Source organism: Lagenorhynchus albirostris, chromosome 3 (genome assembly GCF_949774975.1).
Source record: "Lagenorhynchus albirostris chromosome 3, mLagAlb1.1, whole genome shotgun sequence".
Classification (NCBI taxonomy): Eukaryota; Metazoa; Chordata; class Mammalia; order Artiodactyla; family Delphinidae; genus Lagenorhynchus; species Lagenorhynchus albirostris.
The window spans coordinates 155253567-155266897 of record NC_083097.1 but is presented as its reverse complement, the minus strand read 5'-3'; the positions used below and the strand labels follow the sequence as shown (position 1 = coordinate 155266897).

Here is a 13331-nt window from a genome sequence, read left to right as displayed (position 1 = left end):
TGTTGAATGAATAAAATAAAGAGTAATCAGTGTCTTTTAAATAACAGAATGTGATAGGCTGAATAATGGCCCCTAAAGATAACCTGGGACCCTGTGATGTTACCTTTTGTTTTGTTTTGTTTTTTAAATTTATTTATTTTTGGCTGTGTTGGGTCTTCTTTGCTGCACGAAGGCTTTCTCTAGTTGTGGTGAACAGGGGCTACTCTTCGATGGGGTGCATGGGTTTCTCATTGCGGTGGTTTCTCTTGTTGCGGAGCATGGGTTCCAGGACCGTGGGCCTCAGTAGTTGTGGCTCACGGGCTCCAGAGCACAGGCTCACTAGTTGCGGTGCACGGGCTTAGTTGCTCCACGGCATTTGGGATCTTCCCGGACCAGGGCTCGAACCCGTGTCCCCTGCATTGGCAGGTGGATTCTTAATGACTGCGCCACCAGGGAAGTCCCTGTGATGTTACCTTAATATCGCCTTAAGTTACCTTAATATGATTGAATTAGTGATTTTGAGATGGTGAAGTTATCCTGGATTATCTAGGGGTGCCCAAGTGTAATCACAGTTGACTTTTTATGAGAGAGGCAGAAGGAAATTTGACAAGAAAGCAGAGGTAGTATAATGATGGAAGCAAAGAGAAATAAGATGCTATGCTGTTGGCTTTCAAGGTGGAGGAAGAGACCATGAGCCAAAGAACGCAGCTCTAGTGGTTGGAAAAAGAAAGGGAGTGGATTCTCCCCTTGAGCTCTAGTAACACCTTGGTTTCAGCCCAGTGAAACTGATTTCAGACTTTTGACCTCTAGACAGTAAGAGAATAAAATGCGTTGTTTTAAGCCACCAAATTTGTGATACTCTGTTACAGCAGCCATAGGAAACTAATACACAAGATGAGTTCTCTAAGGATAAAAACAGTGGAAAATAATACTGGATGGGTAGGAAACTAGGATCAAAGGAACATAGTGAGAGTCAGCAGTAACCATTATAGGGTAATGAGACCCTCAACCTAGGCATACTTTAGGGATGGCTGTTAGAGACATTTCAGTGATGGAATTTAATTAAGAGCATTTGGTGACTAGGCTTGGAATGCAGGGGGCAGAAAGTTTTGAGATGGGATTAAGAACTTATGGCAGAGCAACTGTAAGGTTATGATGTCATTCTGAACTAGGGAAAATAGTAAAAAGGTTTGAAAAAGCATGTGCCAGGTTCAGATTTGGACAGACTGAATTTGAAGTATAAGAAAAATACTAAAATGGAAATGCTAGTAGGCAGTTAGACATACCACTTAAAGTATTTTGAGGAAAGTTGGGATAGTCATTCATGCAGCAGGATTTAGAGTGGATAAAATCAACTAGGGAAAGAAGAAGGTTGAAGATAGAATCTCAGAGTCTTAAGAGCCAAGGAGAGAGAATCTAGACCTAATGACAGAAACTAGTCAGGGTGGTAACCATGCACAGATGACAACTGTTTGTCATTTGTTAGACTTTCTGCCCCCTGGCAGAGGAGAGATAAGCAAGATCATTTTGGTATCTATAAACTTCTGACTTGTTCATGAGGTAGCTCAGGCTTGGTCTAAGATAGACCAATGTTTGATCTGCATTTCAGGAGATAGATTTGTAGGCCTTGCTAAAACCAAAATAAAAGGAAGAAAACCCTAAGCTGGTCATAAAGAACACTTAGGAGGTCCATGGTCCAAGGCTCTTCTTTGCTTCAGGGGCATGGTCCAAGGCTCTTCTTTGCATGAATTTAGGACTCTGGTGTTAGCACTTGATGGTGTAGTTGGGATGAGTAGAACTGATACAGCACCTTGTAGCTAGGCTTACAAGATTGTCATCCTATCTTGCAGATCATGACCTTTTTTCATCCAAGCCGACTGATAGGGCCTCTTATCTGAATGGAACGTCTTGATATGGTTTTTTAATGCTTTGTAATAGTCTACACCTTTATAATTTGGCATATAAAGTGAGCGTCCTTGACACTATTCCTTTTAGATTTTTGAAGCTTTTTTTTTTCCTTCAAACTTTTTATTAATGATGAATATACAAGTCTTTATGTGTGGGTAGTCATCTGTCAATCTTGATAACATATTTAAAACTGAATAATAATTTTCTCAAAAATATTAATCTAGTTATAGTTCTTTTTTTTAAATTAAGAATTATATTTTTTTCTTTCTATTATCATTATGAACTCATGGCTTTTTATGATGTAGTATTTTTGATACAGCTTGTCGACTTAGTCATCAGGAACTCTTTTAAAGCAGGTCCTATGTCCCTTGACACAGCCCTTACACACACACACTCACACACATATATATTTGTGTATATATGTTTTTGAATCTCAAGGGCAGAGGATTGAGTTAGCCACACTCTGTTTAGTAGCACATTTTTTACACTCATGTCTACAAGGCCCATTTTTTCATTCTTATATTTCTACTCCATTCTCTTCCCTATTCCCTATCTCACCCCACACCACGATAGGCAAACATGCTAATGAATTTAATGTGTATCTTACTAACCTTATAAATTTTGTTAGCATCCTTGCTTTCTACTAATATCAGTATGTCCCACACTCACTGTGTACCACCTTCCAGAGCCCATACAAAGAAATCTCACACATATTTTGTACCTCTCATAGGCCATAAAGGAAATAGCCATCCTTCTAAGGAGTCCTCACTCATTTTAGTGTTAGAGATCAAAATCTTGAAGACTGTAACACACATGTACTGGTGGGATGATATTGTTTAGAGCTCCTTTAGAAAACAGAGCCAGAGATTTATTTACAGGATATTTTATTTTCCATTTTAGTTCCAACATTACTTTAAAACTTACCTATTGAAATTTGACTTTTTGTAAACTAAAACTGTGCTATCTTTTTTTTTTTTTTTTTTTTTGCGGTACACGGGCTTCTCACTGTTGTGGCCTCTCCCGTTGTGGAGCACAGGCTCCGGACATGCAGGCTCAACGGCCATGGCTCACGGGCCCAGCCACTCCACAGCATGCGGGATCTTCCTGGATCGGGGCACGAACCCGTGTCCGCTGCATCAGCAGGCGGACTCTCAACCACTGCACCACCAGGGAAACCCTGTGCTATCTTTTATAGGTCAGTGAACCATATAAATATTCTAGCTGAAATCATTGAATTATGGCCTTAATAAAATTTTAGTTGAATTCAGTTTTTTACTGTTATCATGTTAGCCCTCCTTTACCTCCTTCTGTCCTTGGCTGTCCATATTACTGACCCTTGACTTTTCAGTATTGCATGCAATTCATTATTGCCTCTTGCTTGAGGCACATACTGGCTTTTCCTAGCTCACAACTTTTGGCTTCATCTTATATTTTGACACTTCCATACACTACCTCAATAATGCCTACCTGTTTCCCTGCTTGGATTGGTCCTGAAACCTCCCCACAACCCAACTATTCTATAATACAATTTCTAATATGAGTTTAAAAGATGTGTGTATATCAACTAAGAGTATTTGACATTGTTCAAAAAGATTAAAAAACTGTGTTTAAAGGAGATTAGTAAAACAAAAATTGTAATTTGAGTGCCATATTGAGGAATTTATAGTGAGTAGGAGATGATTTCTGGTCATAGCCCACAAGGTAGAAGAGGAAACTATATGATATTAATGGATATACTAATATTGAAGCAACTTTGCTTGCATTCCTGGAATAATGCAGTGTTGGAATCTGTTTGCTAAAAATAATTTTCTTAGAATGTTTGCACTGATATTGATAACTGATACTGTTATGTAGTTTTCTTTCTTTGTATTATTATCTGGTTTGTTTTCATATTATATTTCCTTCATAAAAGGAACTAGGAACTTTTCCTTTCTTTTAAATGCACTGGCATAATTTATAGAGCCTTGGGACTACCTGGTCCTTCAAGATTTGGTAGAATTCTCCAGTGCTTTTTTATAGGATTGCTCTTTAATAACTTAATTTTTTCAATGATAATTGGTCTGTCCCAGCTTTCTAATTGTAATGGGGTCAGTTTTGGTAACCTGCATTTCTCTAGAGAATTATCTGTTTCATATAGGTTTTCATAGATTTGAATAGAGATATCTGTTCTCTTCATTATTAATTCCTGTTTTTATCCTTACTTTTTTCTTCCATGGCTTTCTTTCCATTTACTTAGTTTTTCTAGTGTTGTGAGCTGGGAATTTAAATTAAGCTGTACTTTATGTTTCCTGTGCTCCTGTTCCGATCTTCTTGGTTATTTGTTTCATATTTTTCAGTTCAAAGTGGGATTAATCTTTCTGGTGGTCACTTCAGCTCTTCTTCAGGCTCTTTGCTAGAGTTCTTCCTTTCTCTGGCATTTTTTTTTCAGTCTACCATTGCTCATCACAGAGCCTTTTACCTGGGGAAGTGAGGATCAGGAGCATACAGGGCTATGATGCTGGGAATTGTTGCTTTTTCTCTCTCTCTCTTTTAAACAACTGTGTTGAGGTATAATTCATATACTATAAAATTCATGCTTTTAAAGTGTACAATTTAATGGTTTTAAGTATGTTCACAAAGATCTTCAACTATTGCCACTAATTTTAGAACATTTTCATTACCCCAGAAAGAAATCCAGTACCAATTAGCAATCACTCCACATTCCTGCATCCTCCTAACCCCTGGGAATTCCTAATCTACTTTCTGTCTTTGTGGATTTGACTATTCTGGACATTTCATGTAAGTGGAATCATATAATATGTAGCTCTTTCTATCTGGCTTCTTTTACTTAGCATATTTTCAAGATTCATTCATGTTATAATATGTATCAGTACCTCATTCCTTTTTATGGATGACTAATATTCCGTTGTATGGATATATCACCTTTTGTTTATCCATTCATCTGTTGATGGACATTTGAGTTTCCATTTTTGGTTATTACAAATAATGCTGCTATGACCATTTGTGTAAAAGTTTTTATTTTGACATGTTTCATTTCTCATGGGTGTATACTTAGGATGAAATTACTGAGTCATATGTTTAGGCTATGTTTAACTTTTTAAGTAACTACCAACCTGTTTCCCAGAGCAGTTGTATTTACTATTTTACATTCCCACCAGCTATGTATGTAGGTTCCAGTTTACCCAAATTCTCGACAAAACATTTTATTGTCCCCAAATTATTTTTTTTTATTGTGGTAAAATAAAAATAATGTAAAATTTACCATTTTAACTATTTGTAAGTATACACTTTGATGCCATTAAGTACATTCACAGTGTTGTAACCATTATCATTATCCATCTGGAGAAGTTTTTTATAATCCCTTACTGAAACTCTCTACCCATTAAATAATAATTCTCCATCTGCTTTTCTCCCCAGCCTCTGGTAATCACTATTCTACTTTCTGTCTCTGTATTTGACTGTTCTAGAATCCTCAGAATTGGAATCATATAACACTTGTCATTTTGTGTCTGGCTTATTTCACACTGCATGATGTCTTCAAGATTCATGCATGTTGTAGCATCTATCACAATTCCATTTCTCTGTAAAGCTGAATAATAATCCATTATATGTATATACTACTTCTTGTTTATCCATTCATCTGTCAATGGACATTTGGGTTGTTTCCACCTTTTGGCTACCGTGAATAATGCTATTATGAGCATGGGTATACAAATATCTCTTTGAGTCTTTGCTTTCAATTCTTTTGGGTATATCTGTAGGAATGGAATTACTGAATCCCATGGTAATTCTCTGCTTAACTTTTTGAAGAACTGCCATACTGTTGTCCACTGTGGCTATATTATTTTACATTCCCAACAGCAGTGCACAAGGGTTCCAGTTTCTCCACATCCTTGCCAACATTTGTTATTTTCTGTGTGTATACACTCACACATACACACATGTATATAAAATATACACACACACATATATATTAGCCATATTAACAGACGTGAAGTGGAATATTGTGGTTTGAATTTTTATTTCCTGACATGTTGAACATCTTTTCATGTGCTTATTGGCCATTGGTATGTCTTCTATAGAGATATGTCTATTCAAGTTCTTTGCTTATTTTTGAATTGGATTGTTTGTTTTCTTATTGTTGAGTTGTAGGAATTATTTATATATTCTGGATATTAACCCTTTATCAGATACATAATTAGAAAATATTTTTTCCTGTTCTGTAGGTTGCCTTTTTATTCTGCTGATAGTGTTCTTTGATGTACCAAAGCTTTTATTTATTTTTAATTTTTCTTTTTTTTTGGCCACACTGCTTGGCTTGCAGGATCTTAGTTCCCTGACCAGGGATAAAACCCTGGCCCTGGCAGTGAGAGTGCTGAGTCCTAACCACTGGACTGCCAGGGAATTCCCCCAGAAGCTTTTAATTTTGATGAAATCCAATTATTTGTCTATTTTTTTCCTTTGTTTCCTGTGCTTTTGGTATCCTATCCCAGAAATCATTGCTAAATCCTAGGTCATGAAGCTTTTACCCTATGTTTTCGTCTAAGAATTTTATAGTTTTAGATCTTACATTTAAGTCATGTATTCATTTTGAGTTAATTTTTGTGTATGGTGTTATGTAAAGGGTCCAGCTTCATTTTTTTTGCAAGTGGATATCCAGCTTTCCCAGCACTATTTGTTGAAAAGACTGTCTTTTCCCCATTGAATAGTCTTGGCACCTTTTTATGGGCAAAATTCATTTGCCCATATATGTGAAGGTTTATTTCTAGACTTCCTATTCTATTCTATTGATCTATATGTTCATCTTTATGCCAGTACCACAATGCTTCGATTATTGTAACTTTGTATAAGTTTTGAAATCAGGAAGTATGAGTACTCCAAATTTGTTCTTCTTTTTCAAGATTATTTTGGCTTTTCAGGGTCCCTTGAGATTCCATATAAATTTTAAGATGAGTTTTACTATTTCTGCAAAAAAAACGGCATTGGAATTTTGATAGGGCTTGCATTTAATCTCTAGATCACTTTAGGTAGTATTGCCATCTTATGAGTATTAAATCTTACAGTCTGTAAATACCTGATGTTTTTCCATTTACCTATGTCTTCTTTACTTTCTGCAGTGTTTGTAGTTTTCAGTGTACAAATCTTTTACCTCCTTTGAGTTAATTCCTAAGTATTTTATTCTTTTTGATGCTATCGTAAATGAAATCCTTTTCTGTATTTCTGTTTTGGCTTGTTCATTGTTAGAGGATAAAAACACAACTGTTTTTGTGTTGATTTTTTATCCTGCTACTTTGCTGAATTTGTGTATTCTAACAATTCTTTTGTGGAACCTTTACATTTTCTACATATAAGATCATCTGTTGTCATCTGTTGCAGACTATTAAATATATAATGGATAAACAAGATCCTACCATATAGCACAGGGAACTATATTCAATATCCTGTGATAAACCATAAATAATGGAAAAGAATATGAAAAGAATGTATGTATGTGTAACTCAAATCACTTTGCTGTACAACAGAAATTAACCCAACATTGTAAATCAACTATACTTCAAAAAAATAAATTTTTAAGAAAGATCATGTCATCTGTGACTGAGATCGTTTTACTTTTTCCTTACGAATTTAGATATCTTTTATTTATTTTTCTTGCCTGATTGCTCTGGCTAGAAATTCCAATACTGTGTTGGGTTGAAGTGATAAAAGTGGGCATCCTTATCTTGTTCCTGATCTCAGAGGAAAAGATTATAGTCTTTAACCATTGAGTATGATGTTAACTATGGGTTCTTTAAGGATGGTCTTTATTGTGTTGGGGTATTTTCCTTCCAGTCCCAGTTTATTAAGTGTTTTGGGGTTTTTTTAATCATGAAAAGGTGTTGAATTTTGAATTTTGTCAGATGCTTTTTTCTACATCACTTGAGATGATCATGTGATTTTGTGTCTTCTTTCAGTTAATGTGATGTGTTGCTTTAATTGGTTTTCATATGTTGAACCATTCTTGCATTCCAAGGATAAATCTCATGGTGTATAATCATTCTAATATTCTGAATTCTCTTTGCCTAGTACTTTATTGAGGATTTTAAAATCAATATTCACAAGGAATATTGGTCTTTAGTTTTCTATCCTTATAGGGTTTTTGTCTGGCTTTATTATCAGGGCAATGCTGGCCCCATAGAATAAGTTAGGAAATATTGCCTCCTCTTTAGTTTTTGGAAGAGTTTCAGAAGGAGTGGTGTTAGTTCATCTTTAATATTTGATAGACAATAAAACTAGCTGGTACAGAGCATTTTTACTATTGGGAGGCTTTGATTACTGGTTCAATTGTTTTACTAGTTATATGTCTGTTCAGATTTTCTACTTCATAATTCAGTTTGGGTAAGTTTTGTGTTTCTAGGAATTTGTCCATATCATCTAGGCTATACAATTTTTTGTCATACAGTTATCCATGGTTTTTCCTTATAATCCTTTTTATTTCTTTGACTCCGTGGTAATGTTGCCAACTTGCATTTCTGATTTTAGTACTTTGTGTCTTCTCTTTTATTTTTAGTCAGTCTCACTAAAGGTTTGTCAATTTTGTAGATCTTTTCAAATAACTGATTTTGCATTTGTTGATTTTTTTTCTCTACTGTTTTTCTATTTTCTGTTTTATGTATCTAAGTTCTTGTCTTTATTATTTCTTCCTTCTGCTAGCTTTGGGTTTAGTTTGGGTTTTTTTCTAGTTCCTTAAGTTGTAAAGTTATGTTGTTAATTACAGCAGGATTTAAAATATCTTTATATTTCTTAATCCTTATATTTTTATAACATTGAAGTGTTTTATCCAAGAATAGGAGAGGTTTTTCAGGTGACTTTAATGTTATTCAAGACTGTTCTAGGGACTTCCCTGGCAGTCCAGTGGTTAAGACTTCACCTTCCAATGCAGGGGGTGCATGTTTGATCCCTGGTCAGGGAGCTAAGATCCCACATACCTCGGGGCCAAAAGACCAAAACATAAAACAGAAGCAATATTGTAACAAACTCAATAAAGACTTTAAAAATGGTGCACAACAACAATAAAAAAAAACTTTAAAAAAATTTTTAAAGACTTTAAAATTTTTTCCCATATAAGTTTTTCATATTTCTTGTGAATTCATTTCCCTAAATCTTTGTATAAATGAAGATTATTGATTTTAGTGTGTTAATTTTATATCCTGGTATGTCACTGATCAAGGTTTATCATTGATTCTCTGAGGTTTAGTTTCAGCTATAGTATTATATCATCAGCAAATAGAGATAGTTTTATTTCCTCTTTACTCATGCTTATGCCTCTAATTGATTTTGCTTGTGTACTTGTATTGGTTGATACATCTAGTACAATGTTGAACAGAAGTTAAAGTAATGGGCATCCTTGCCTTGTTCTTGATCATAGTGGAAATGTCTCTAGAGTTTCTTCATTAAATAAGATACTGGCTTTAGGACTAAAGTATATATATTTATCTTGTTGAGGAAGCATCCCTCAATTCCTGTTTTTCTTGAATATTTTTATTATCAGTGGTGCTGAATTTTTTTAAGGTTTTCTCATTATCTCTATACTCATAATTTTTTCCCTTAGGTACATAATATAATATACTGTGGTTAAATGGTATAATAAGGGGAATAGATTTTTGGAGCTCAGAGTCAGGAAAGGGTGCAAAGAGGAGCTTAACACTGGAACTGAATCTGAAGGCTACAGAGAAGTTTGACATGTAGGAAAAGTAGGGAAGACATTCAAGATTAGAAATAATTACAGAAATGAGAGTGATGTCATGGAGATAATGTATGAGTCTGTCATAGGCTTTGGATACTAGACTGCATTTCCCAATTCATACTCCTCCTCTGATGCCTTCTCTCCATTCTCCTGGTAATGTGTATACTCTCACCTTCTTTAAATGAGCATCTTTGTTTTATTCACCCTAGTACTCCAGCTCTCATCCATTATTATTTTATACGGTAACACTGTTACTTTCCTATTTTTTCCTCTTGCTAGTTTCTTTTAGCCAGAAAGCAATGCCTTATTTAGATATCATTAATATTTAGTCCTTCTACACATTTAGTCTCAGCTAATCATGCGGATCATTGGCAATTTCTTTCTTTTTTTGTTTTCTTCAGGATGTAAGAGCAGTCCTAAAACCACAAAGTCAACTCAAACTCAAGACTCATCATTTTGGGGGCCAGTAAGGAAAAGACTCAAAAAAAATGAACCCTGGAACTTCATATCAGAAAAATCCTGCTTATATGAAGACAGAATAAAGAAACAGAAGGACAAAAATGAAAGTTTACAAATAATTTCAGTTACCCATACAAAGATCCTCACTGTAGAAAGAAGCCATAAAAGTAATGACTTTGGCCAGAATTTCAGCCTGAAATCAGTGTTTGTTAAGCAACAAAAGACTGCTAGAGAAAAAACACCCTCAAAATATGAAATACAAAGAAATAGCTTCAGGCAGGATTCAAATTTACTTAACCAACCAAAAATCAAGACAGCAGAAAAACGCTATAAATGTAACATTTGTGAAAAAGCCTTCATTCACAATTCATCCCTTCGTAAACATCAGAAAAACCATACTGGAGAGAAATTATTTAAATGTAAAGAATGTTTGAAAGCCTTCAGCCAAAGTTCAGCTCTTATTCAACATCAAAGAACTCATACTGGAGAGAAACCCTATATATGTAAAGAATGTGGAAAAGCCTTCAGCCATAGTGCATCCCTTTGTAAACACCTAAGAACCCATACTGTGGAAAAATCCTATAGATGTAAAGAATGTGGTAAATCCTTCAGCAGAAGGTCTACCCTTTTTATACATCAAAAAATCCACGCTCGAGAAAATCCCCACAAATATAACCCAGGAAGGAAGGCATCCAGTTGTAGCACATCCCCTTCTGGATGTCAGAGAATTCATCTCAGAAAGAAGTCCTATTTATGTAATGAATGTGGCAATACCTTTAAGTCTAGTTCATCTCTTCGTTATCATCAGAGAATTCACACAGGAGAGAAACCTTTTAAATGTAGTGAATGTGGGAGAGCATTCAGTCAGAGTGCATCTCTTATTCAACATGAAAGAATTCACACGGGAGAAAAGCCTTATAGATGTAATGAATGTGGAAAAGGTTTCACTTCTATTTCACGACTTAATAGACACCGAATAATTCATACGGGAGAGAAACTGTATAATTGTAATGAATGTGGTAAAGCCTTAAGTTCCCACTCGACACTCATTATTCATGAGCGAATTCATACTGGAGAGAAACCATGTAAGTGTAAAGTGTGTGGGAAAGCCTTCAGACAAAGTTCAGCTCTCATTCAACATCAGAGAATGCATACTGGAGAAAGACCCTATAAATGTAATGAGTGTGGGAAAACATTCAGGTGTAACTCATCCCTTAGTAATCACCAGAGAATTCATACAGGAGAGAAACCGTATCAATGTCTGGAATGTGGGATATCCTTTGGCCAAAGTGCAGCTCTTATTCAACATCAAAGAATTCATACAGGAGAAAAACCCTTTGCATGTAGTACATGTGGGAAAACTTTTAGGCAGAGCTCATCACTTATTGCGCATCAAAGAATTCATACAGGAGAGAAACCCTATGAATGTAATGCATGTGGGAAACTCTTCAGCCAGAGGTCGTCCCTTACTAACCATTATAAAATTCACATTGAAGAGAACTCCTTCAAAGTGGATTTGCATGTGTGAAATCCTTAAACCAAAGCTTATTAGAATACAGTTGGCCTTGCTAATCTCTGGGTTCCACATCCACTGATTCAAATAACTGCAAATTTTAAATATTCAGAAAAAAAATTCCAGTAAGTTCCAAAAAGCAAAATTTAAATTTACCACACACCGGCAATTATTTTCATAGCATTTGCATTGTATTAGGTATTACAAGTAATTTAGAGATGATTTAGAGAGGATGTGCGTAGGTTATATGTAAATTCTACACCATTTTATATAAGGGAATTGATCATCCTCAGATTTTGGTATCTGTTGGGGGGGTGTCCTGGAAACAGTCCCCCATAGATACTGAGGGACAACTGTATACATACTAGAGAATGATTTAGTAAATGTAATGAATATGATAAAATTTCTATTTTAATTTAGTCCTCACAGTTATTAAAGTCTAAGGATAAACCTTAACTGTGTAATAAATACGTGGGACACTTTCATACTTGTCAGTCACTTTTTTAAATATCTTGAGACAAATCACAAAATATTGATTTTGGCCATTTGTAAGATAAAAGGTAAGGTTTTTCTCTTATACAGCGTTATACACTTTATGCAACATATAAACAGAAAAATTTGGGTGCAGGGGTGCTGGATTTCTCATTAGAAACCAACTGTATAAGCTAATAGCATATTTATTACAACTAACATTTTAATAGCAAACAAAATCTTAAAATATATGCATTTATAGAGCCAAGGACCAAATAATAGATAAAAATAAACTGCAAACTACCTCAGTCTGGAACTTGCCTTTTCTTAAACTGTTGTCAAACTTTGTACATGGTTTTCATGAAAAAAGAGGCAAAACAAAAACAAAACCCTCTGTTCTCTTCCTCCTCTATTTTTCTAGTTACTTCCAAACTACACCTGTTTCCCAAATTTTTATGCAATTTCTAATTTTGTTTTTAGAATTATTTTTCTTTGTTGTATTGAAGTCATATTTATTCTATAACTGTACTTGCTATGTTCTATACAGCGTGCTAATTTAAGTAGGAAAAATATACTTTGATTAGGTAATCATTTTACAGTTAAAGCTATTTTTTTAGTTCACTGCAGAAGAATTCCTAAGAACCTATCACCTGTAGCAAAGTCTTAAAAAGGGATCAACTTCATGAAATAAAAGCACGTTTTCCCCACTTGAGGTTTTCTAATTTTTAAAAATCTCAGACTCCAAAGGAAAATAAAAGAAGGGAAAGAATTCTAAACCATTTAAAAGCCAGTTTACTCAGTAAATGTTTCTTTAACCCCTGAGCCAGGTATTATCCCAGGCACTGAAAATTGTTCAGGAGAAAAGAACAGGCCTTCAAGAAGTCATGAATTGAGGGGCAAAAGGAGGGGGTTGAAGAGGTAACTAAGTAAATTACCATGTGTTAGAGTAGTTTTCACAGAGAAATAGATGATACAATGATACTATGTTACAGAACACAAATACTGTAGAGATTTGTGCAGGATGCGGAAAGAAGGAATGGACCTAACGAAGGGAGCCCCAAAGAAGCAGGGACAGTCATTCCTGAGCCCAATTTTGGAAGAATAATAGGAATTCTCCAGAGAGTGAGATGAGTGCTTCAAGGGGAGGGAGCCACATAAGCAAAGGTAAAGGTGGGTGACAGCATGACATGTTTGTAGAACATCTGTTAAGTTGTGAGAATGACAGGTTGAAGCTTGAGAAGAAGGCAGAACTGAAGGTCTTACTGCCATCCTAAAGAA

At 35.1% G+C, this 13331-nt stretch overlaps 1 protein-coding gene across 1 annotated transcript in view; it reads left to right on the top strand.

Annotated features, from left to right (window-relative positions):
• LOC132517375 (zinc finger protein 354B-like) overlaps positions 1-13331 on the top strand; it is an 86376-nt gene that overhangs the window by 17994 nt on the left and 55051 nt on the right. The window contains 1 exon segment of the mRNA XM_060144443.1: positions 10012-11579. Within this exon segment, the coding sequence (XP_060000426.1) occupies positions 10012-11579 (1568 nt within the window).